This window comes from Opisthocomus hoazin, chromosome 27, assembly GCF_030867145.1.
Source record: "Opisthocomus hoazin isolate bOpiHoa1 chromosome 27, bOpiHoa1.hap1, whole genome shotgun sequence".
Taxonomy (NCBI): domain Eukaryota; kingdom Metazoa; phylum Chordata; class Aves; order Opisthocomiformes; family Opisthocomidae; genus Opisthocomus; species Opisthocomus hoazin.
The window spans coordinates 642,306-664,916 of NC_134440.1; the positions used below are offsets into that span (position 1 = coordinate 642,306).

The window sequence follows — 22,611 nt, forward strand, 5'->3', positions numbered from 1 at the left end:
GCCGCGGCGTGAAGACCGACTGCCCATTGGACGCAAGGGCCGCCCGTCAGCCCGCCCACGCCCTACGAGGGCCATTGCGGGGCGCCGCTGAATAGCGCCCGCAGGCAACGCGGACGGCGGCGGCGGGTTCCGGGGCGGCGGCGGCCCCGCAGAGCTGTCCGTGGCGGCCGGTGCTGAGCGGGGCAGCGGCGGGGCCGGGCCGGGCAAACCGGGGGAGACCCTGGGACAGCAGCCCCCACCGCCCCCCCCCCCCGGCCCTGCAGGTCTGCGGCTGCGTTCAGTTAAAGAAACCTGTAAATTCGGTTAAAATAGCACAACCTGCCGGCTGCAGCAGGCCCCAGGGAGAGCCAAGAGACCTAAAATATAAAAATCCATTGTGTTGCTGTCAGCATGGCTCCCAGAGGGGAACCACGGGGGGCTGGAAGCAAACCCGCTCTGCCGAAAGCGGGCTGGCAGCTCCCCGCTTCGAGCTCAGCCACAGCCACAGCGGGGCTGGCAGGACCCAGAGCCGCAGCCACCAAAACCAGTATCCAGCTCCACCCCCCTCCATCAGGGACTGGAAAAAAAAAATTGCAGGAGCACTTGCCCTGGAGAGCTGCACGTTGAACTCAGCAGCACAAAAAGAAAGCCATTAAGAGACATGAAGAAATGGATCCAAGCTACAGGAGAGCAAGCGGGGTAAGGAAAGGAAACAGCACTAAAATTACCTGAAAAGGAAGGAAAAAAAAATCCCTGCAGTTTCCCCTCCTTTGGGGAAACTCTTGCCCAACTCTTTCCTGCTGTCCTGCAGTCTGGAACTTCTCCTTTTGTTAGGGTACAAAAGCTGGCTGGAGAGAACTTAAAGGGAGCACGGGAAGCAGAAATAGAAAGAGAGCCTTCCTCCTTCTGTGCAGCAGAGACACACAGCCAGGAGCATTTCAGCAGGAAAGAACAAAAAACTGGGAGAGGTGGGTAAAACCCACAGGAGGCTGTGCCTCCCCGATGGTGCGGAGCCCTGAGCCCGCAGCCCAACGCACACCCGGGCCAGCCCCAGGCCCGCGCCTTGCTCCAGTCAGCCGGGCAAGAGGGATAACAAAGAAAGTGTCCAAATATTTTATTCTTCACAAGTTACATTAACCACGTATTATTTATGGAGCATGTACAAATCAGTTTTCCTGTTGCTGTTAATCTTCAGACACACCTGCTCACTCACACCCCGGGCCCCCAGACCAGACGCTTTTCGCCCCGCAGTGTGGCCACGAACACGCCTTCCCACCACAACTCAGGAACGACTTTGAAAAACAATCCTGAGGTGGACACAGAAGTCTCTGGCCTTGACCAGTGACTTGTCAGGGAACTGGCCAGAGCTCTCTGTTCGCCCAGGGAAGGGCGCGGGCAGCTCGAGGGGTGGAAGCTGCGGGTCACTCCAGTTGGCTGCAGGAGATTTTCCCCTCATCTCACACACTCAATGCTGAGGCATAATCGCTCCTCGCCGATCCCCACATTGAGCCAGCAGCCACCTGGTATCTTACTACTCAAGCAGTGTTTTTATTCCTCCTGCTCTCTACTCAGACACCCTCTACTCCTACCATTAGCACATTCAACCAGGTTGATTACTTACATGCATAAAAGGTTAAAAAAGCAGAAGAAAAAAAAACCCTTTTAAACACCAAAAACATCGTATCTTTCTTACTGTCCACCTGACTAGTTCACAGACTGGGTCATTCCAACAACATAGCCATAATTACTAAACACTAGACAGACTCAGGACTGGGACAGACCCCCAAGCAGCGCACCAGGAACGCTCGCCAGAGGAGCCGGCGCACACGGGCACGCTCCACCCGCCCGGTCCCACCCCCAGCACACTCACACTAACCTTCATGAGGCGACCGCCAAACTCCCGTGTATTAACAACGCTGGCAACGCTGCTACAGACCTGAACGAGAAACACCGCGAGTCTAAGCAACAGAAACCCTGTTCCTGGAGGCAAGAAGATCCCACGACCTCCAGGGCGTTCAAACGCGACCGTCTCGTGACTGGCAGGAAGGTTAAACGGGGCAGGGGCTAGGTGGGACCGGAACACTTCTTTGAAGTGGCACGTGGGCAGGGAAGTGAAGACGTCCTGTAGTGATGAGTGCATCATTCTTCAAAAACGGGTTAAAAAATTCCCATGTAGCAAATAACATAGAAATGTAACAGTGTAGTTAATTTTCCAAGTTTCTTTAGAAAGACTGTTGGTGCTGGTTTGTGCTCAGCTTGCTGGGTCTTCCAGAAGAAAAAAAGACTAATGGAAAGGCTGAGGGGGAGGAGCAGGGACGAAGACTAGGGAAAGAAAGTGTGGATCTGTCTTTAACATGCAGGTCATAGAAAGTATTTTGTTTTTCCATTAATTTTTTCCCCCTCTTGGACACTTCCAATTCAAGAAATGGCAACACGCACATGGCTTCCAGTTTTTAAAGCAAAGAACAAAGTTCCCACGGACTGTGCTGCAGAGACAGGAAGACAAGACATTTGCAAATTCAGTCTTTGAGGAAACAAAGCGTCCCTGTAACCACCGTGAACGCTCGACAATGAAACTCGTTTGGCAGCCACACAATGTGTGAGGGAAATTCTTATCCACCACTCCTCGGGGCTGAGCCTTGCACCTGAGGCACAGCACCGCAGCACCGATGCAGAGAACCCAGTCTGCACGGAGAGGCGACACAGCAAACTGCTAAATGCAGGCACAAGCCAGACACTGCAGCCAAATAACGTGAATTCCCACTCAGCTGGCCACAGCACAGCAGCACTCCCAGCTACGGCCTCACCTGGAGGTGCTCATTCCTGCTGATCTTCATTACTGGCACTTGGAGTCCGACTCCTGATCTGGCTTCGTAGCTGCTCTATTAGCTCAGGATTCTGCTGCTGCATCTGCTGAGCAAACTGCTGGCCCCTGCAGGAGAACAAGCAATGGTCCCACCAGTGCTCTCACACACCCCAACAGGACTGGTGCCAGGAAATCCTTCACAGCTGATTGGAACTACTTGTTAGAGCTGGACAATCACCAAGAGAGACAGTACTTCACCCAACATTTCAGCCTTCCTCAACTGCTAAATTAAGGTTCCACTTCTGGTCAGCAAACCCTAAAATCCATTTACTGGCCAAAGCAACGGGCAAGACGCAGCTCCCTACTCACGCTTGTATGAGGCTGGCGAGATCATTCGTGGAGGGGCTGGTGCCTGTTGCTCCCATGGTGTTGTGGCCACCAGAAATCATCCCAGACATGCTGTGGAAACAAGAGTTACTGCTCAGAGCAGGAGAAACACACACAGAAATTGTTTGGTTTACACTAGGAAGTGAACATCAGCATAATGGGAGCACCTGCCCACACAGATTATGAAGTTATCTGCAAGGGAATCTTCTGCAAGAACTTTTTGTTTTTTAACTGCAGAAGAGTAACCGTAACATTGAGCTGCACAATATGTAGAAATATTTATCAGTGTTAGTTGCTGTATTCCCAGAGATCGTCCCTTGTCTGTGCAAGCCCCATGCTATGTTTAATTAAAACACTGCCCTTTCTCACACAGGCTATTTGCTTGCTCTGCATCAAACAAGATCTACGGACAGGACAGCCTAAACACCGATTCACTCGTGGTGACCAGCCCAGAACACGCAGCCCCTTCCTCTGGCAGGGCTCAGGCTGCCTCTGGCACAGAAACTCAGCTGGCAACAGCAGCAGGAGGAGCAGGCAGAAGCAAACAGAAACAGTGGCTGACGTTCAGCCCTTCAGCCGAGCTGCCTCGTCTGGTAATCAAAGGATCAGCTCCAAGTCTCCAGCTCACTGCCCGTCTGTGCTCTGACACGACGGGCAGGAGAGGTACGTGCCTTGTTAATGTTATGACTTTTATCTAAGCATCTCACAAACATTGTGAATTGATCCTCACAACCCTGTAGCACAGAGAATGGAAATATTCTCCTCCTAACCCAGATGGAGCTGTGAAATCTCATCTCCAGAACACTGTGTGGCAGAGCCAAGCTGACCGCAAACTTCCCAAACCCAATTCCATTGCCACGATCTATCCTGCCTCCCTTCTGCAAACATTTTTACTAAGATCCTCTTCAGCACAGTTCAGAGCACTCCAAACACACACGAGCTCAGGCAGCTGGCCTGGTTTAAAGCCTGCCCTCCATCCAAGCACCCTCCGCCCCTCACCAGTTCAGAGCTACTGCAAATGCCAAACACACACAGAGCCCCAAACCAGCGATTCAAAGAGGAAATACAAGATGGGATCAAACTTACAGCTGTTGTACTTGTGGATTGTTCATTAGGTTAGATGCCTATTTAAAGAGGGGAGAAAAAAAATGACACCCTATTTAGTCAGAAATGACTGGGTAGATCTGCAGATGTTGTGCCATTCAACGACAAACAAAGTGAAGGCAGAAATACTTGGAAACAGATCAATAGGACAAAAATAGCTAAGAGAAGCACAGTGCACCACACAAGACAAGGCTGGCAGTGCAGAACAGGCACCCTTTCCACACCCAGCACATTGCGAGGAGAAGCCTGTGAATAAGTCACTGGCTCTAAAATTTGATTTTCATGAGAGACAAGCACAGTCTCCTCAGCAACACTGAAACCAAGAAATGAAATGAAAACAAATCTGCTAAAGAGACACAGGAGCTCCCCTCGCCAGGCACCGCTACGTTTCCTCCCGAACAGACCAATGCACAGACCAGGTACAGCCTGGCTGTGATCTGTGTCCAGATTTACCATGCTCATGAAGCCGGGGTTGTTCAGCAAGCCAGCCAAATCAAATCCTCCTGGACCTCCAGTCTGCAAGAAGAAAGAAACCACACACAGGCGATGACATCCTCTCACTTCCTGAGGCACATTACAGCGAACGTTAATACTTTACTCCCAGCATTATCTGTGAGTATCACATCAAAGAATCTGGCCCTTAAACACGGACAAAGGGAAGAGGCTCCTTCCAACCCCCCTCACGGGACTGGGCTCACTCAGGGACTTGCGGATCACCTCTCACCAGCGGAGCCACATTAGCAATGCACAGCTGTAACCCATGACAGCTGCCAAATTCACACATTCACCTGGTCACCTTTGCACTGGAGAAGTCCTTAGAAAATTAAAATCCCCTTCAAAATGGTAAACTAACATGTTCCTGCACAGAGTATGTCACCAGTGCAGTCCTGGCTAGGAAACCTCCAGGTTTCTTAAGAAAAAAATTTAAGAAGAAAGCCACATAAATCACCCTTTTGGTATTGGTAAAAGAGGTCACTAGGGAAAAAAATAAAAAAAAAAAAAGATAGCTGGATTTTAGGAATTGTGACTTTAAGAAAGGTGCTTAAGGCAAAATTGCTGTTTCAAAAGACTCCTTTCTTACCAGTCTGGTTTTCCAGCTCTTTCAAATAAGCCCAAGGCGACTGCTCAAGCAGTGAGGTTATCCTCTCTGGATTTTAGTGGAAATGCTCACTGCAGGACTCGTTAACTCTCTCCCCTCTGTCTGCATACAAGATTTGTATTCTCAACACAACCCAGGTCACCGAGGCTCTGTCAGACAGCGCCTGTTGGCGCTCACAGTGAAGAGGCCTCCTTCAAGTCCTCCCCACATATAACAAGCATTAGTTTCAGAACTTACTGGACTAGGAGTCTCCTTCATTTTCTGTTCAGCTATTTTAAGGTTTGATTTGTAGGTGTCGTTGTCTGGATCCAGCTCCAGGGCTTTTTTGTAGTAAACAACAGCTTCTGTGTGTTTATTTAAACTGGAGAGGGCCAAGCTATTAAAGTGGAAATAAAACAAAAAGTCTGGAGTTAGATAAGCACTTGCAGTCTTCCTCCACCCCCAGCAGAGGGGAAACACTAGCTATTTTCACCTGGCACGCCAGGGCAGAACACCACTGATGGTTATCACTGCCAACAGGCATTTTGAGGTTAAAATTCTAGCACAACCCCCCTGCTCTTACTTACCCCATTCTGCCGTAAGCTTTGCTGTAGTTGGGATCAATGCCTATAGCTCTTTCGCAGTCTCTCACTGCTCCAGCGTAATTTCCTAGTTTACTGTATGCAGCCGCTCTGGAGGGAAGGGAGACAGCGGTGCAGAAAACACTTATCAGCTTGAATGTGCCAATCAAGGTCACCCCTGTTCCCTCACTGTAGTCTCCTATTGCACAAGGCAGAGCCAAGTGTGAACTTCACTGTGCCTAGGTGAGCAGTCTGCTATCCAAACACCCAGCTCCACATTTTACTCCCACTGCAAATAAATCTAGGCTCTGACTTCTGATGGACCTTCCAAGAGGAGCCTGGGCTCTGGGGAGGCACACAAGTGTCACGCTAGCTCAACCTCTCTCAGCTTCCCTTAGGCCTTTATTTCTTAGTCATAACAACTGTTTCATCCTCTCTCACACTCTCCACATCAGAGGGAAAACTGGTTTTGAAGCCGTAACATGCTCATTCAGGCTCCATCTCACAACTCTTAGAGGGGCAAAACCTCGCGGGACTGACCCTCCTGCAGCTACCGCAAAGCTGAGCTAGAAGCACCAGCTGGGGTTCCTCGCCCTCACCCTGGGCACAGACACGCTAGTCACACAGCCCGCCGTACGCACACACTCACAACAGGCAGATAACTAAAATCCTGATTCAAAGTACATTTTACTCAACAATTCTCCTCCCACCAACTTCTAAACAGTTCTGCTCAGAACTGAGAAATAGGAAATTCGCTTGCATACCCAATTTTGCACATGCATCAACTTATGCAATTCTCCATAATGAGCCTTCAACTTGTCTCATTTCACTCCTTTGTTTTCATTATCAGCACAGCCTCTCAAGCCTGGGCTCTCTATCCCACTTAGAGTTAATTGCCTGAAAGCAGACAGCATTTCTTGGCATCCTTCTATCTCCTCAAATGCCTAACAGAGTTTGTTTCCACACCCACATCCTATCTAGAGAAGCCAGGGCACAGAGCTGGCAGGAGGCACAGGAAAGTGTGTCACTGAGCTTAAAAAAACCCACACAAAGAGCACACAACAGAACAGGCACTCTGCAGAATTGTAAAGAGGGACTTTGACCATTCAAGAGTCTCGGATAGAAGTAGTAAGAACAAAAACACGGGTGTGCAAGGGTAGAAAAAAAGATAATCAGTACCTGTTGCAGAAGTACACAGCGTTGGATGGATTTAATTCAATTGCTTTTCCATAGAAAGACACAGCAGCTTCAAAGTTTTCTGCCTTCATTTGTTCATTTCCTAAAGGGATTGCAGAAAGGCTCACTCACAAGTGAAAAATGGGGACAAACAAAAGCAACAGGCCTGGATCTATGATCTACTAAGAAACTAGAACAAGGGAGAAGCCAACCGCTTGCAGCTTTTGCTGGCGAGTCAAACTGCTTGCAACAGGAGGCACCTTCAGCAGCGAGGCAGGGGACCTGATCCTGGCAGCTCCAGGCTGCCTGACCCTGCAAGTCCCCTCAGCTGCCCTCCCACCTCGGGCACGCCTGAGGCCTCCCCAGAGCAGCACCACGTCCTGAAAAGCACTACGGTGCGTTGGCTCAGAGAAAGCTCCCCGTCGTTCTCCAGCACTAATCAGACTCTCTTGGATGGCAGAGAAAAGGCGACATGCAGAGGAGAGCTCAACGGGAACTCTGCCCTGCTCTACACAGCACAGGCTTCTCGGGATGCAAGCGAAAATGCTGACCCAGCTGTCTGCCTAGGCTCAGTGGCAGCTAAATTATGCCAACCTACACACACTCCTGGAGCACAAGCAGAGAAACAAGCAGAGACAGAAGGGTTGATCCCATTTGCTTTCTTCATTTCATGCATTCCCCAGGTGCTGAGCAGATTGAGCCTCCCTCCTGTTCTCATCCAAACCTCATTACACACCAGCTCCAGAGGAGGTTACCTTCAGTCTTGAGTCTTTCAGCTTCCGCTATGTCATCTTCAGAGGGGGTGACGGGCTCCGAATTTGTTCTGATGTGTTCAGGCTCCTGAAAGGAGAACGCTGCGATAAGGACTCCCACCGAGACATCCTACACCTCCCCCTTCCCAAGTGCTGGCTCATCAAGCCCAAACCACTTCCCTCCCACACACCTCGGAGGGGGCCGCATTGCCACGGAAAGCAAGCAGAGCTCATTGCTTTGGCTGCTTAATGGAAACTCAGCAGAGATTTTTAGGGCACTCGCTCACCTTTCCTGCAGCAGCTTCAAATATTTCAGGAAGAGTCTGGGACACGGCTAGGCCTTGGTCTTCCATCGAGACCCCAAACGCTGTCTCCAGGCACTGGATGGCCACTGGACAAGAAGCATCAGGTAATTAGCTTTCCTCACTCCATCTAAATACTTAGCCTCCTCCCATAGCGCCTGGACTTCTTACTGTTGAACACACCAGGAAAAAAAAAACACCCAAAATCACACAAATCCACACAACCAGACTTGATATTTGGGCCATATCCTCAAATTTTGCCAAAACCTGAGAGCTGGGTGAACCTTAGCACTGGAGATCCAGCTCCTAGACTGAGTCAGTCACAACTCCCATCCCCTCGGATGACTCCAGAGCAGGTGCTGGGGGTAGAAGTGAACCAAAATGGGGCTCTACCAGCCTTCCCACAGCTGCAGGTGGCACGGCACGCTGCAGAAAGCGGTCACTTGCCAGAGCACGGCTGCTCCGCGAAGCACTGCGGCCACACCGAGGTGCACAAACACCAAGCCACCACCCCCTCCCTCGCCAGGCACCTGGTCACAAAGCTCCTTCCCAGCACAGCGAGGAACCCCAGCAACACAGAGCTCAGTTCTACAGAATTCTCATGCCATATTTTACAGTCCAAAAGCACCAGGAATAAACCCATCCTTCCACCCCACAGCCTCCTCCTGCCCTCTCTGCAGACGTGCCCCTGCTCTCTTTCAGTGGGACAAACGCACAAGCCAAAGGCTAAAGCATAAGCTCCTTAAGCAGATCTTTTAAGATCAGTGTGCTCTCATTACCAGTGAAGCCCTCTGAAAAAGCTGTACAAATACTCCAGGGCACGCTGTGGAAAAGCATTTTGCTAGCAGAACGGGAAAAACACTCTGCAGGCATAAAACACTTCCACACAACAAAGTTCTCATCTTACACTACAAGCCTCCTGACTCTACCTCATTTAAGATAAAACTTGTAAGTCTCAAACCCAGGGTCAGAGAGGCTTTTGATCCCAGGTATATCCCCTCCTCAAGCTAATCTGCTTTTGAAAGAGTTAACAAGAAGTCAGATAAGCAATCAGCATCCCTAATGCTCTGGATACTTCCCCAAAACGATAAATTCATTTCAAATCTTGAGCAAGGTTTGATGTTAGGAAGAGCCCAGCCAAGGTAGAGGCAGGAGAGAGTAACAGCATGCAAATCTCCCCAGGTCTTGGGCTGACAGACGTGGACGTGTGAGCAGGGCAGCGCCCACAACCGCCTACCTTCCAGACTCTCCTGAGCATCTGGAGACAGACCCCCATTCTGCAGCTGGTCATGCAGAAACTGGATGATGGAGTAGGCAAGGCGCTTCTGGTCTGCCATTCTGGGAGGCTGTCAGTGGTTTGTTACAACTTCTCGTAACTCCAAAAAAATCTGTAGAGAGAGAAGTTATATGACTCCATGGACAAGAAGTCAAAGAGCTTTGCTGCTGCTCTCCCTGCCTATGAAAGGGGAGCTGTTCAGGACTGGCCAAGGCCTCCGGAGCCTTCGTTAAACTCTCTGCTCTAACCAGGACCCCTTTATGGGAGTGCTCCAGGCCTCAGTTCACCCTCTCCAGCGTGAGCTGCACCGCACAGCCCTGCCCCACAAGGCTCCTGCCAAGGCAAATACATCACAGGTGTCACAGGCGCTTGGGCTACCAAAACGCCTCTGACCAGGACTAAAACTGAGCACTGAGGAGCTCACCACTAAAACCCCGCAGTCTTCTGCCTCCAGAGCGTAATTTGCTTCTGAAACAAGATGAGGGCTGAAGCCATTTGCTGCTGTTCGCAGAGCCGGGGTTCAGAGCCGCCTGCCAGCCCACGGCACCTCCCCGCCAGGACGCGGGCAGCAAGGGAGAGGACGACACGCGCAGCAAAGGGACCCCCATGAGCACATCCCAAGGCTGGGGCTTTCCAGAGACCCCAGTGCGGGTCCTGCCGGCACGACGGACGCAGCCACCGCGTGGCATCGCTGCTGGCCTGGAGCGCTCTGCCCCTCCAGACGCTCTGCCGGGGCTGCGGCGCCGAAAGCCACTCAGGGTCACCCAGCAGAGAAATGAAACTGCTCGAACCCAGCGCCCGCAACAGAGCCCAGCCGGCCCCAGCCCACCCAGCGGCACCGGGGACAACACGGCCCCAGCCCCGGGAGCAGCGAGGCCGGACAGCCCGCAGCCGGGCGGGGGGCAGGCGGGAGGCCGCTGCCCAGCCCCGCACCCTACCCGCAGCCCCACTGGTGCCCCCACGCAGGCGAGAGGGAGGCCCGAGGGGCGCGGCGGGCCAGGACCACCCCGCCGCTCCGTGAGGGGACGACAGCGCCCGCGGGGCTCTCCCGCCCGGCCAGGGGTCCGCGCCCGCAGCTCGGCCCACACCGGACCCGGGGCGAGGGAAGGGCCAGGCCCCGCCGCGACGCCCGGCCCAGTCGCTGCCCCGCCGGGACCAGAGACGGATGGCTCCCGGGCGGGAGTGGAGCCGAACACGGCCCGGCTCGGCCCAGCCGCCCGGTCCGGTCCCCCCCGCCGCCGCCCTCCCGCTCACCGGGCGCCCCGACACTCGCCTCAGCCGGGGCGGGCTCAGCACTGCGCATGCGCCGCGCCCCGCCCACCGCGCCTGCGCGCTGCCTCCGCCCCAAAGCGCGCCTGCGCCGCCACCAGGTTTTGCCCGCCCCCGCCCCGCCCTTATAGTGCCGTCAGGAGGCGACGACGCAGGCGCGGAGTCTTTAGCGCATGCGCAATCTGCGCGGCTCGGGGGCGGGGCCAGAGGCCCGAAGCTCAGCTGTCGCCCCGCCCTGATTTTTACCATAGAGAGGGGGCGTTGCCATGGGAACGGGAGGGCGGGAGTCGCCGGCCGCGGTGCTGCTCCCGGCGGGGCTCCGCTCCCGGGCCCGGGCCTGCGGTGCCGCCGCGCAGCCGCCGAGGCTGAGGGCTGGGGCCGGGCCCATGGGCCTCTCCCCCCGGCCCGGATGTCGTGAAGGGAATGGGCGTGCGGCCCGGTCCTCCACGTTCCCACAATCCCTCGGCGGGGCCGCTCTCTCCGCCCGCCTCTATGGTTGGGGCACATGCTCGTTGCGTGGGGCCGGCGCGGTCTCCTTCCCGGCCTCGTCAGCAGAGTGGGGCCTCCCGGCGGCCCCAGCATGGCCCCCCCCACAGGTACCGGGGCCTGGGCGGCTGGCGCGGGGCGGGGGCGCACGGCGGGGGAGGTGAGGGCGAGGGGCTGGCGCGGCGTGGGGAGGGGGAGGTGGGGGGCACGGGGGCAGGAGAGGGGAAGGCCGGGCGGAGGAGGGGGGTCCGGGGGCAGGAGGGAGGGGTCCAGAGGTATGAGGGGGGGTCTGGGGGCAGGAGGGGGAGGGCCAGGGGCAGAAGAGTGGGGTCCGGGGGCAGGAGGGTGGGGGCCGGGGGCAGGAGGGAGGGGGCCAGAGGTATGAGCGGGGTCCGGGGGCAGGAGGGTGGGGGTCGGGGGCAGGAGGGGGGGGGTCGAGGGCAGGAGGGTGGGGGCCAGGGGCAGGAGGGAGGGGTCCGGAGATATGTGGGGGGTCCAGGGGCAGGAGGGTGGGGGGTCCAGGGGCAGGAGAGTGGGGTCTGGGGGCAGGAGGGGCAGGGCCGGGGGCAGGAGGGAGGGGGCCGGGGGCAGGAAGGGTGGCCGGGGCAGCCCCCCGGGGATGGCGTAGTGAGGCCGCGGTCTCCCGCTGCCTGCGCTGTCCCCTCCGTGCCCCACCCGGGGGGCTGAGGTGCCAGGCAGGGTCACGGCGGGCGGGAGTCGGGTTTCTTCGAAGGCCTCGTCATGGCGGGGAGGGTGGACGGTGCCCAGAAAATAATCCGGCTGCGAGTTGCGTTCCTCACAATCCCGGCTGCCCAGCGGCGTGGTTCCTTTGCTGGGCCTCTCCCCTAAGTGCTTTTATTGAGCGCTAGCTGCGCAGCTGGGTTTTCTTTCCAGCCCGTGCAGGACTGTGTCTCAACAGCGGGTTTCCTCCCCGCTTCCCCAGGTAACGTTGTGGATAGCCAGACCCCCCGGCTGCTGGCGAATCAGCTGAGGTGGGACCTGACGGCCGAACAGATAGAAAGCATGGCCGCCGAGCTGACGGAGAGGACCAAGCTGGTGTACGACCGGGTGGGCTCCCAGGAGAAGGGCGAGGTGTCCTATGAGAATACGCTCAAGGCGCTGGCAGACGTGGAAGTGGAATACACGGGTACGTCCACCGAGGGGGAGTACTGGCGTTCTGGAGATCAGCGTCTTGTCGTTAAGATTCTGTTGGTGTTTTTCTCGCTCTGTACCGCCATCTCCTTTTCTGCTCCCTTGGCTCCCTCGGCAGCGTGGTGGGTTTTTTTCCGGTTAATGTTCATACAGCTAGATAGAAGTACAAAGAGTAGAGTCAATGTGGAACGGCAGAGCGAGTCCAAGCCGAGGACGGCTCTTTGGCAGCGGGATGGTCTGCGGGAGGCGTCGCCAGGCTTCCAGGGTTGCCTCCTGCTTTTACGTGTCGGAGTGCTTCAGTGGGTACAAACTGCGCGTCGGCAGCAGCGGTTCGGACGGTCTCAGGAATCTTCGGCTCTTTTCTAACTTCTCCCCTAAGGCAGCGGATAAATGTCTCTCCCTGTGTCTTGTTTAAACACCGCTGTCGTTTTAAGGGTTATGTATGGAGTAATGTGACGTGGTGGCATCGTGCTGGCAGGCGCTGCCGGCCTCAGTGGCGTTCTCCTGCTGTAAATGATTAGCCAGAGACACAAAGTCACGCTGCCCCGCTCCTGCCTCACAGCGTCTGTTGGCTGTCCTGACCGCCCTGTGGCGAGGTGTCAGGTCTGTGTGAAGCAGCAGCCAGCCTGCAAGCCGCCTCCTTCTTCTGTCTGGTTTCTTTTTTTTCTAAAATAAGAAGAAAAGCCCTTACTAAGCAGGGGTAACGTTAACTTCAGCAGAAGTGTCAGCACTTTCCCTGACCAACAGAGAGGAGCTGCCTGCTCACCTTCTGCTGGGCGGAGAGTTCTCCTGCCTGGAGGGCAGCGCCTTCCCGCTGGACCTGTATTGTCTGAGGTCTTGCAGAGCTGGTAGCAGGGAATGTTCTCCCTGGTTTCACTTCTAAAATAGAAATACGTTGGGACAGAGCACACCTGGGACGTGGTGGCTTTTGAGGAGCGTCTGCAGTGAGGGTGTGTTGCTTTTAGCCTGGTCCTCTAAGCAGGGGAGTCACGCAGCGATGCTGCCCCTCTGCCAGCGTAGCAGTCCTGTGAGTCTTGAAACTGTTGGTACCCGCTGTAGCTGGGGTAAAGGCGTTGGCATCTCACAGGCACGATATTCGTGTGAGTTTTGTCAGAGAGATGGATCGCAATGGGAAGTGATGGACAGACGCCCTCGGGTGAGCGGGTGCTGCGGGTGACGGCGCTGCTCGGAGAGCACAGCTCTGGGTTTGTCTGACGACAGCTGCCTGCCTTGCTCTTCCTTCGTGTGGGCGGGCAGGTCAGGCTCCGGAGCCGTCGGACTGGCTCCCAGTTAACACAGGCTCTCTGTGTGCACTCCCACTCCCGAGCAGTGCTGGGCCGTGAAGCCGTTGCCTTCGCCATAATCCCTCTCATGTCTTGCCAGTCCGTCGGAACATGCTGGACTTCCCCCAGCACGTCTCTCCTTGCAAAGACATCCGTGCGGCGAGCACCGAGGCCGACAAGAAGCTCTCGGAGTTCGACGTGGAGATGAGCATGAGGCAGGACGTGTACCAGAGGATTGTCTGGCTCCAGGTGCGTGCTTGGGAGGATGCTCGCTCAGCGGTGCGTCTGAGCAGGGCGCTGAAACCTCCTGGAATTACAACAAACCCGTTTCCCTTGTCCCAGAACTTACTAGTGAGTGATACCGAGTCGGGTCTGGAGCGGAATCACTGTTGATCGTGGCAGAATAGTCCAGCTGTTAGTGAGAACTGCGGAGTTGGGGTTGGAGGGCTCTGCCCCCCCTCAGGGCCTCGGTTCCCCCGTTGGGAAGATGGCGTTGGTGAACCCAGCCTGCGTCGCGTGGGGAAGGGGCTGGGTACTGCCCCGAGAAGGGCTGTAACACGGCATGAAGGGGATGTGTTTAAGGCAAGCTGGTAGGAACTAACGCACCAAACCAAAGCCTGCTTGTGGGCTGTTTCCATCTGCTTCTGGGTCACTGGTGTTACGATAACCCACAGCTCACACCGGGAACAACATTCTGCAACACCTGATCCTGCGGTTCCCTGCACTCATGGGTTTTGTTTTACAGGAGAAAGCAGAGAGCGCTTCACTGAAGCCTGAGGCAAAGAGATATCTAGAGAGGCTGATCAAACTGGGTAAAAGAAATGGTCTCCATCTCCCCGAGGAAACGCAGGAGGTGAGGTCACAGAGCTTAAAATAAGCACACACAGAGAGGGCCTTGTAGGGCTAACAGGACAGAGCAGTGTTAGAGAACTGAGGCTCAGACTCCCTGATTCATGTGGCCTTGGGTGTGGGGGGTGACCTCTCTGTGCCCCTCTTTCTCCTCTCCGTTGGATGGGGATGGCATTTACAAAGCGAGGTCGACACTGGGAGTCGGAGGGCTCCCGACAAGCTGAGATTGCAGACAGGGCTGTGCAGATCAGGAGTGGAAGCAGCACCCGCTCCCCGCGTGCGAAGGGGCGGTCAGGGAAGGTGCCCCCAGGAGCTGGGGGCGTGAGCGGGCTGGGGGGCTGAGCTGCGCAGGGTCCCCTCGCTTGTCATGGGCCGGTGGCTCAGCGAAGGAGCTGGAAGCTGCGTTAAAAATAGAAGAGAAGGTGAAATGAAATAAGGGTAGAGGAGGTTGTTGCGTGAACACCTGCAGCTCTGAGCTGGTGGGAGACAGCTGGGACCTTGCTGAGGCGGCTGCTTCCCCGCCAGGTGTGATCAGAGGGAGCCTGGTCAAGGCTGAGAGCTCAGCGCCTGCATGCAGTTAATTCTGCAGCGTTGCGTTTGAATAAAAGCCAAGTGCTGGGCAGGTCGGCAGGCAGGCTGCTGGCTGGAGACGGTGAACGGTGCTCTTTGACTTCTCCTTTTGGACTGACTTTTCCCTGTTCATCTGTATTTTAAAGAAAATCAAAGCTATTAAGAAAAAGCTGAGCGTCCTTTGCATAGACTTCAACAAGAACCTCAACGAAGACACCACCTACTTGCCCTTCTCGAAGGAGGAACTAGGTACGGAGCGCTCGGGCATATTTCTCTGCTGGTGTGGCCCGAAGTGCCTGGATTCCTCTGGCCAAGGAGCCAGAGCCTGTTCCTGTGCTCGGTCCCAGATCTGGTATTTCTGGAGAGGCCTGGGCTCTCCGTCAGTCCTGCCTGCTCTTTTCTCAGGGGGGCTCCCGGAGGACTTCCTGAACTCCCTGGAGAAGACAGAGGATGGCAAGCTGAAAGTCACCTTGAAATACCCGCACTATTTCCCTCTCCTGAAGAAGTGCTACGTGCCGGAGACGAGGAGGAAGGTGGAGGAGATGTTCAACTCCAGGTGCAAAGAGGTAGGTGGGCCTGGCTGCTTGCCCCCAGGGCCAGACGGGCTGCCAGGTCAGGTCCAGGCCCCGAAGGGGTCTCTTCTGAGACTTGTGCTTCTTTCCACTCCAGGGCTCGTGCTTCCTTTCTCCCCCTCTTACCCCACTTCACTCTTTGTCTGACTCTACCTTGCAGGAGAATTGCTTGATCCTCAAGGAGCTGGTAGACTTGCGGGCTCAGAAAGCCAGTCTGCTGGGCTTCAACACCCACGCAGACTTTGTGCTGGAGATGAACATGGCTAAAAGCAGCAAGATGGTGGCTACGTTCCTGGGTACGGCCCTTGGCTGTGGAGGGGAAGAGCGGGCACATGCGCTGGGCCGGGTGTGCTGCACTCAGCCCTGGGCACTGACCCTGCCCGTCATGGTTTTCCTAGATGAGCTGGCTGAGAAGCTGAAACCCCTCGGGGAGAAGGAACGGGCTGTGATCCTGGACCTGAAAAAGAAAGAGTGCGAGAAGCGTGGCCTGGAGTTTGACAACCGCATCAATGCCTGGGACATGCGCTATTACATGAACCAGGTGGAGGAGACCAAGTACAGCGTGGACCAGAACCTGCTGAAGGAGTACTTCCCCATGCAGGTGGTCACCACAGGCCTGCTGGCCATTTACCAGGAGCTGCTGGGGCTCACCTTCCAGCTGGAAGAGAAGGCTCAGGTCTGGCACGAGGACGTCCAGCTCTACACGGTGAAGGACACCTCCTCCGGGGAGATCATCGGCAAATTCTACCTGGACCTGTACCCGCGGTGAGGCCTTGGGCGAGGCGAAGCAGGGGAGGAGGGCTGGGGCAGGGGGAACAGACCCTGCCCCGTGCCTGGGGAGGAGGAGAGGCCGTTCCGCTCCCGGATGCGGGGCTGTGCGGAGGGAGCGGTGTGTGCTTGGGCAGGGCTGTCCTGGGAGCATGGGCTCTCCAGAGGCTTCTGCTCTGAGCAGGGCTGCGGTGGCTGGTGCCCGGCCACGGGGGAGGATCTGCGTAACGGTCTCCTTTTGCTGGCCTAGGGAAGGGAAGTACGGGCACGCCGCCTGCTTCGGCCTGCAGCCGGGCTGCCTCTTGCCGGACACCAGCCGGCAGATCTCGGTGGCCGCCATGGTGGCCAATTTCACCAAGCCCACGCCAGATGCGCCTTCCCTGCTGCAGCACGACGAGGTGGAGACGTACTTCCATGAATTTGGGCACGTCATGCACCAGCTGTGCTCTCAGGTGAGGCCCAGCTGGGCTGGCAGAGGGTTGGTTTGTTACCTTGCCCCTGTCGTGCTCCCCTGCGGGGTTGAATGACGCCCCGCTCTGAGCTTGCCGTGTCTCCTAGGCGGAGTTTGCCATGTTCAGTGGGACACACGTGGAGCGGGACTTCGTGGAGGCACCGTCGCAGATGCTGGAGAACTGGGTGTGGGAGAAAGAGCCGCTGCTGCGCATGTCCAGGCACTACAAAACTGGAAGCCCCATCCCCGACGAGCTGCTGGAGAAGCTCATTAAATCCCGCCAAGCAAACACCGGTGGGTGCCTGCGGAGGGAAGTGGGACCAGCGAAGAGGGGCTGGAGGGGAGGGAGGGCGAGGGCGCAGCCTCGCCGAGGTGTCCCCTGTGCGTGGGGAGGGGGAAGGGGACCCTGCATGAACTGTCCGGGCAGAGGAAAGGCTTTGCCTTGCTCCCCGTGGTGCTGTGGGGACCGAGGGGGCTGGGGGGAAGGAACCCCATCTGCTGGCTGTTAGTCTGGGCAGAGCAATGGTGGGGTGGCAGGAGGTGCAGCGGGAGGTGGGGGTTGTCTGCAGGCAGAGGATGCGGCTTCGGCCTGAGCCGGTGCTGCCGAACTGGGCTGGGCTGGGGAAGCGGGTCTGAAGTTGGGTGTGGGGAGAACTATGGGAGCCCCCCAGCCTGCCCTGCTGCAGCCCGGCCTCGGAGACGCTCGGGCCCGCAGGCAGGAGCTGAGTTTGCCTCCTCCTTCCGGGAACAGGGCTCTTCAACTTGCGTCAGATCGTCCTGGCCAAGGTGGACCAGGCGCTGCACACCCAGACGAAGGCCGACCCCGTGGAGGTGTTTGCCCGGCTGTGTGAGGAGGTGCTGGGCGTCCCCGCTACCCCAGGTACCCAGGGGCTTGGGGGTCTCCCCGGGCCTAGCCTGCAGGTTTGGCTCAGCAGGTTCTTTTCAAGGCTGCGGCTTCAGGCTGGCTCGATGGAGACAGTTTCTGCTGGCTCCAGGAAAAGCAGGGCTGAAACCGTACAAAAATAACTGGAAAGTTCTTCCCTCCTTCCCCTGGGACTGTGAACAAGCTGACCCAGTGCCTGCTCTGACATGTACAGCACGGAGGGCTTTTTCCGTGCCGTGAGCGGTTCCAGCAGCCTTTCCCGTTAACGCCCTTTCCCTTCCTCTCCCGTGAAGGTACAAACATGCCCGCCACGTTTGGCCACTTGGCCGGAGGCTACGACGCCCAGTACTACGGCTACCTCTGGAGCGAAGTCTACTCCATGGACATGTTCCACACGCGCTTCAAGCAGGAGGGGATCATGAACTGTAAGGTAGGGAGGGCGTCGCGCGCGGCCGGGCCCTCGGCACGGCAGGGGCTGCCTCCCCTGCCAGAGGTGGTGGGAGACGGCAGCGTCGGCGCGAGGCCGGACGTCCTACGCGTACCCCGTCTCTCCTCGCAGGTGGGCATGGATTACAGGAATTGCATCCTGCATCCCGGCGGTTCCCTGGATGCTTCCGACATGTTGAGGAAGTTCCTGGGCCGCGAGCCCAAGCAGGACGCCTTCCTGGCCAGCAAAGGACTGAAGGTGGAGAGCAGCTCGCTGCCTTCGGCCTGCTGAGAAACTGCTCCGTCCCGCTCTGAGTCAAGCCAGCTCCTCTGTCCGCGCCGCAGCCCTCCCAGGCCCAGCGACACCCGGTACTTCTGTCACCAAACGCGTCCTGGGCCAGCCCCGGCCTGGAGCTGTTCCTCCAGGATCCTGCTCCGAGCCCACCCTGGGCTTCGGGAGCCCGGTTCAGCCCTGGTCCAGGGCTCTGCGGTGACAGCTCTGCCAAGGGCCTGGCACTGCCTTTGTCACCCCCCGAGGGGCATGGGGCTGCGGGAGGCCACCCAGATGGGCTGAGCTTTGACCCCGATTTCTGCACGAGGGTGAGTTTCGGCCTCATTTGTAGAGGAGGGTGAGAGGAGTTACCAAACTCGAATCGTTGTTTTAAAATCCCTGCTTTTTAAGAAATGAGACTTCCCGCCGGGCTTGGCTTGCTTTGTGCCCCGGGGCAGAGCTCACTGAGCACGGAACAAGCGGCCTGCGAGGCCGCGCTGGGAGTCGTGTGCTCCCCATCTTTGGGCAGACGGGGGGATCCCAGAGCTTAAAACCCAGTGCGTTTACTGGGACGTCCTGCCCTGAGCCCCTCGGGCGTTCTGCCTGGGCAGGAGGCTGGGGGGCACGGGGGGGACGGTACAGCTCTTCCCAGAACGGGGGCTCTGGGCAGCGCTGCCGGGCGTCCTTGGGAGGTTCTGCCTTCCCCAGGGCCCTACCGGAGCTGCTGGGACCCCCGCCCGGGGCCCTCCTGGGGCGGGCGATGCCTCCGGGACTCCGGTGGTGGCAGCTGAGGGTGTGTTGGTGTCGCTGTCACCTCTGAGCCGGGGTGGGACAGGGGAGGGCTGTGGAAAAAAAAACAAAAGGCAGCGGACAGCTTCAAACAACACGGATGCCGGGGATAAAAATATCGAGTGGGCTTCGTGCCAGGCCTCGAGCGGCCGGGCTCTGGGTGCGGCGCCGAGCAGGGGGACGGCAGCCAGCCCTTTGCCCAGCCCTGGGACCCGCCGGGCTGTGCCACCTGCCCCCCCCCAGCTGTTCCCTAGGCCCCGAGAACCCTAAAATCGGTGCCTGCGTGGCGTGGCACGGCACGGCGTGCCCCTCTCTGCTCCCTGCTCGCCTCTGCAGTGCTGTTCCTCTTGGCCCTGCTGTGCCCGAGCAGGCAGGAGGGTTGGGGGTCGGAGCTGTCGGAGGCGAGCGCTGACCCCGGGGGCAAAGGCTGGCTTCGGGTTTTGCTCGCAGGAATCCCGCGCGGGCTGGGAGAGGCTTTTAGCGGCGAGGGTGTGGGGCAGGCAGGAGTCAGGCCGCGTGCTCGGTCACAGCGCGGAGCCGGGGAGCTGGGAGCGGAGCCGTGAGCTCCCGCCGGCGTGAGGGATGTGAGGTGCTGAGGGATGTGAGGTGCTGAGGGCAGAGCTCGTTTTCTGGTGTCCCCCCCCACCTCCAGCCTCGGGTCACGGCGTGACGCCGTCGGAGGGCTGCGGGGTCGGTCTCTGCAGCTCTTCCCCTGCGGTTTGAGAACGTGGAGGGTCCCGGTGAGAGGCCGCGTGCCCGTGCTCGCATCCACCATCCCGGCCAGGGCTCGCGGCCGTTCCTCCTGGGGTCTCGCTCTGCAGCCCCCGCCCCGGCTGGGCTCTTCCCTTTGCTTCTCTCATCTGGGCTGTGTGACCGGAGCAGCTCTGGCTTCCTTCCCCGCTGATGGGAGCGGTGGAGGAGAGCTCCCCAAGTGCAAAGTCACCGCTGTCACCTCCCTCCCGCAGACCCCCGGTGACGCGGGGAGGCCGGTGACAGCCTCCCTCGCCAGTCCCCTCTTGCGCTGACGTGTGGACGGGTCCGTAAGCAGCGAAGCGGCTCCTTGGTGCTTGCTGGGGCCGCGCTGAGCATCGTGTCTGTGTCCCCACCCTCCGTTCTAGGCGTAGCGAGCGCCTGTCCCCGGGGCCGGCTGCGGGGCCGCGCGCTGCGGGTGTGCTAAGTGTCGTGTTTTACTGAGCTTTCAGGATTTTTCTTTCAGGCCTCCTCTCTCGAGGGAGAGAACTGAAGCTGAACAGGGAAACCGCGCGCTTCCCTCCCTCCTTCCCAGGCCCCCAGTCGCTCTGTCCGTCCCCCCAGTAACCCTGCAGCCGGGCAGAGTGGGGGGACCAGGCTCCTCATCCCACTGGCTCCTCGTCCCCGTCCGAGGCTGGCGGGGGTCCCTCTCGGGTTTGGGTTTGGTTTATTCTCTTCTCTTAACGTTTCCTAAGGGCAAACTGGTGTGTGTGTGCCGTTCGTCATGGTCGCGTCCCGCCCTGCTTGTTCCAGTGACTGGATTTTAGACGGTTCCTAGCACTAATAAAAGTTTTCCTCAGCGGATGTCTGCGTGCCTGGGGTCCTGCCGCGGAAGCTGCTCCTTCACGGGGGGGAGATGGTGGTCTCCCGGTCCCTGCCGGGCTGGGGCAGCGGGGGGGTGAGCCCGGGTGCTCCCGGCACAGCCACCCTCTCGCCAGCGCCGCGGCAGCCCCCCGCAGCAGCCTGCAGAGCGGGTCCTGTCCCACGAAGACGGGCACCGAGCGGCAGGCGCGGGGCGGCAGCGTGTCCGGCGTGAAGCCCTGGGCAGCAAGAGGCAGTGACCCCCCGTGTCCCCCGCCTCCGGGTGGGCTGCGTCCCCCCCCGCCGGCCCCGCACCTGGGTGAAGAAGGGGTGGGCCAGCGTGTCGGGCAGGCTGGGCCGCGCCGCGGGCTCGGGGGTCAGCAGGCGGGCGATGAGGGCCCGGGCGTGGGGCGAGAGGTGGGGGGGCAGCGGGTACCGCGCCGCCCGGATGCGCCGGTACAGCTCCTGCCGGTGGGCCGCCTCGAACGGGGGGCTCCCCGTCAGCGCCGTGTACCTGGGGGGGTCCGGCTGCTCAGCGGGGCCAGGAGCACCCCCCACCCAGCCTCCCACCCTCCAGGTCCCTGCTCACATAGCACAGCCCAGGGCCCAGACGTCCGAGGGCAGCCCGTGGCCTCTGCGGTCCAGCACCTCCGGGGCCAGCGAGCCGGGCGTCCCGCAGAGCGCCCTGGGGAGCCAGGCAGGGTGACCCCCAGCCCGGCAGCCCCCCGACAGCCCCCCCCGCGACCCCACTCACCCCCAGTGCCCGCCGGCACCCGCTGCCTCCCGCCGCGCCAGCCCCAGGTCCCCGATCTTCACCTGCATCTCCTCGGTCACCAAGAAGTTGCCTGCGGAGGGAGGTGAGCTCGTGGGGGGCCGGCGTGGGTCACCCTCCCGCCACCCCGACACGGCCCCACGCACCCAGCTTGAGGTCCCGGTGGACGATGCCCAGCCCGTGGAGGTAGCGCAGCCCCGAGATGACCTGGCGCAGGTAGTACCGCACCTCCGGCTCCGTCAGCCTGCCCCGTGCCCGCAGGACGTCGGCGAGGGACTGGGGACGCAGCGAGGTGCCAGCTCGGGGCCCGGCCAAGCCCCGGCACCGGGGTGCTCTGCTTTGGGGGGGCCGGCGCTCGCTCACCCCCCGCCCGCAGTACTCCAGCAGCAGGTAGACGTGGCTGCGGTCAGCGAAGTGGCCGTGCAGGCGGACGACGTGGCGGTGGCGCAGGCAGCGATGCAGCTCCAGCTCCCGCTCCACCTGCGTCAGTGGGAGTCCCGCAGCCCCCCGGGGAGCCCTCTGGATCCAGGGACCCCCGGCACGCACCCTCGGGGAGACAGGGCTGGGAACCCACCCAGCGACCGGGGAAGGAGGGAGAAGGGGCGAGGGCAGGGCTGTGGGGCTCTGTGGGGTCCCCGTGGGTGTCACCCCCCCCCATTCCCGGGGACTTTCTGTTTGCCCCCCAGACTCACCCTCTGCCCGACGCCCACCGCGGCGAGCCGGGCTCGTGGGATGGCCTTGGCCGCGTAGACCCTGCCGCTGGCCACCTCCGTCAGCCGGTAGCAGCACCCGAAGGCGCCCTGTGGGGACGAGCCGAGGGGCCAGAGGCCGTGGCAGACGGGGGGGGGTCCCGGGTGTCGGGGTGCCCAGCCGCATGCCCTTCCCAGGGACCGAGGAGCCCAGGGGACCCAGCCAGCGCTGGCCCAAGGCAGCTGCTCTGCTCTAGTGTGGTCCCAGCATCTCCCTGCTGCCTCAGTTTCCCCCCCCCTCGGAGCAGGACCCCCTGCAGCCCCCCGGGGTGCGGGTCTGTGACACACAGGAGGGTGGGGGGGTGCTGGCTGGGGTCAGGGGCTGTCCA

The 22,611-nt window shown here is 59.0% G+C and overlaps 2 protein-coding genes across 3 annotated transcripts; one reads left to right on the forward strand and one right to left on the reverse strand.

The window, feature by feature from the left end:
- Nucleotides 1-1,076: 1,076 nt before the first annotated feature.
- SGTA (small glutamine rich tetratricopeptide repeat co-chaperone alpha) lies at nt 1,077-10,779 on the reverse strand. Of its 2 annotated transcripts, none has more exons than XM_075444371.1 (12): nt 10,715-10,779; nt 9,403-9,553; nt 8,151-8,254; nt 7,867-7,951; nt 7,115-7,214; nt 5,942-6,046; nt 5,613-5,751; nt 4,730-4,792; nt 4,259-4,296; nt 3,155-3,244; nt 2,787-2,911; nt 1,077-2,465 (listed from the first exon to the last, which is right to left on the reverse strand). In XM_075444371.1, the coding sequence occupies exons 2-11, from the start codon at nt 9,500-9,502 to the stop codon at nt 2,797-2,799; spliced, it is 939 nt and encodes a 312-aa protein (XP_075300486.1). In that variant the 5' UTR covers nt 9,503-9,553; nt 10,715-10,779; the 3' UTR covers nt 1,077-2,465; nt 2,787-2,796. The 2 variants fall into 2 exon arrangements, with proteins under 2 accessions (XP_075300486.1, XP_075300485.1); XM_075444370.1 differs by having other exon boundaries at nt 10,696-10,761.
- A 264-nt stretch (nt 10,780-11,043) lies between these two features.
- Nucleotides 11,044-20,762, forward strand: THOP1 (thimet oligopeptidase 1). The gene is given in 14 exon segments (XM_075444200.1): nt 11,044-11,247; nt 11,249-11,306; nt 12,140-12,343; nt 13,732-13,880; nt 14,377-14,484; nt 15,197-15,299; nt 15,456-15,616; nt 15,783-15,918; nt 16,021-16,387; nt 16,641-16,842; nt 16,949-17,135; nt 17,593-17,721; nt 18,018-18,154; nt 18,284-20,762. Coding segments are annotated over 14 exon segments (2,214 nt in total). The 5' UTR covers nt 11,044-11,133; the 3' UTR covers nt 18,443-20,762.
- Nucleotides 20,763-22,611: the final 1,849 nt, after the last annotated feature.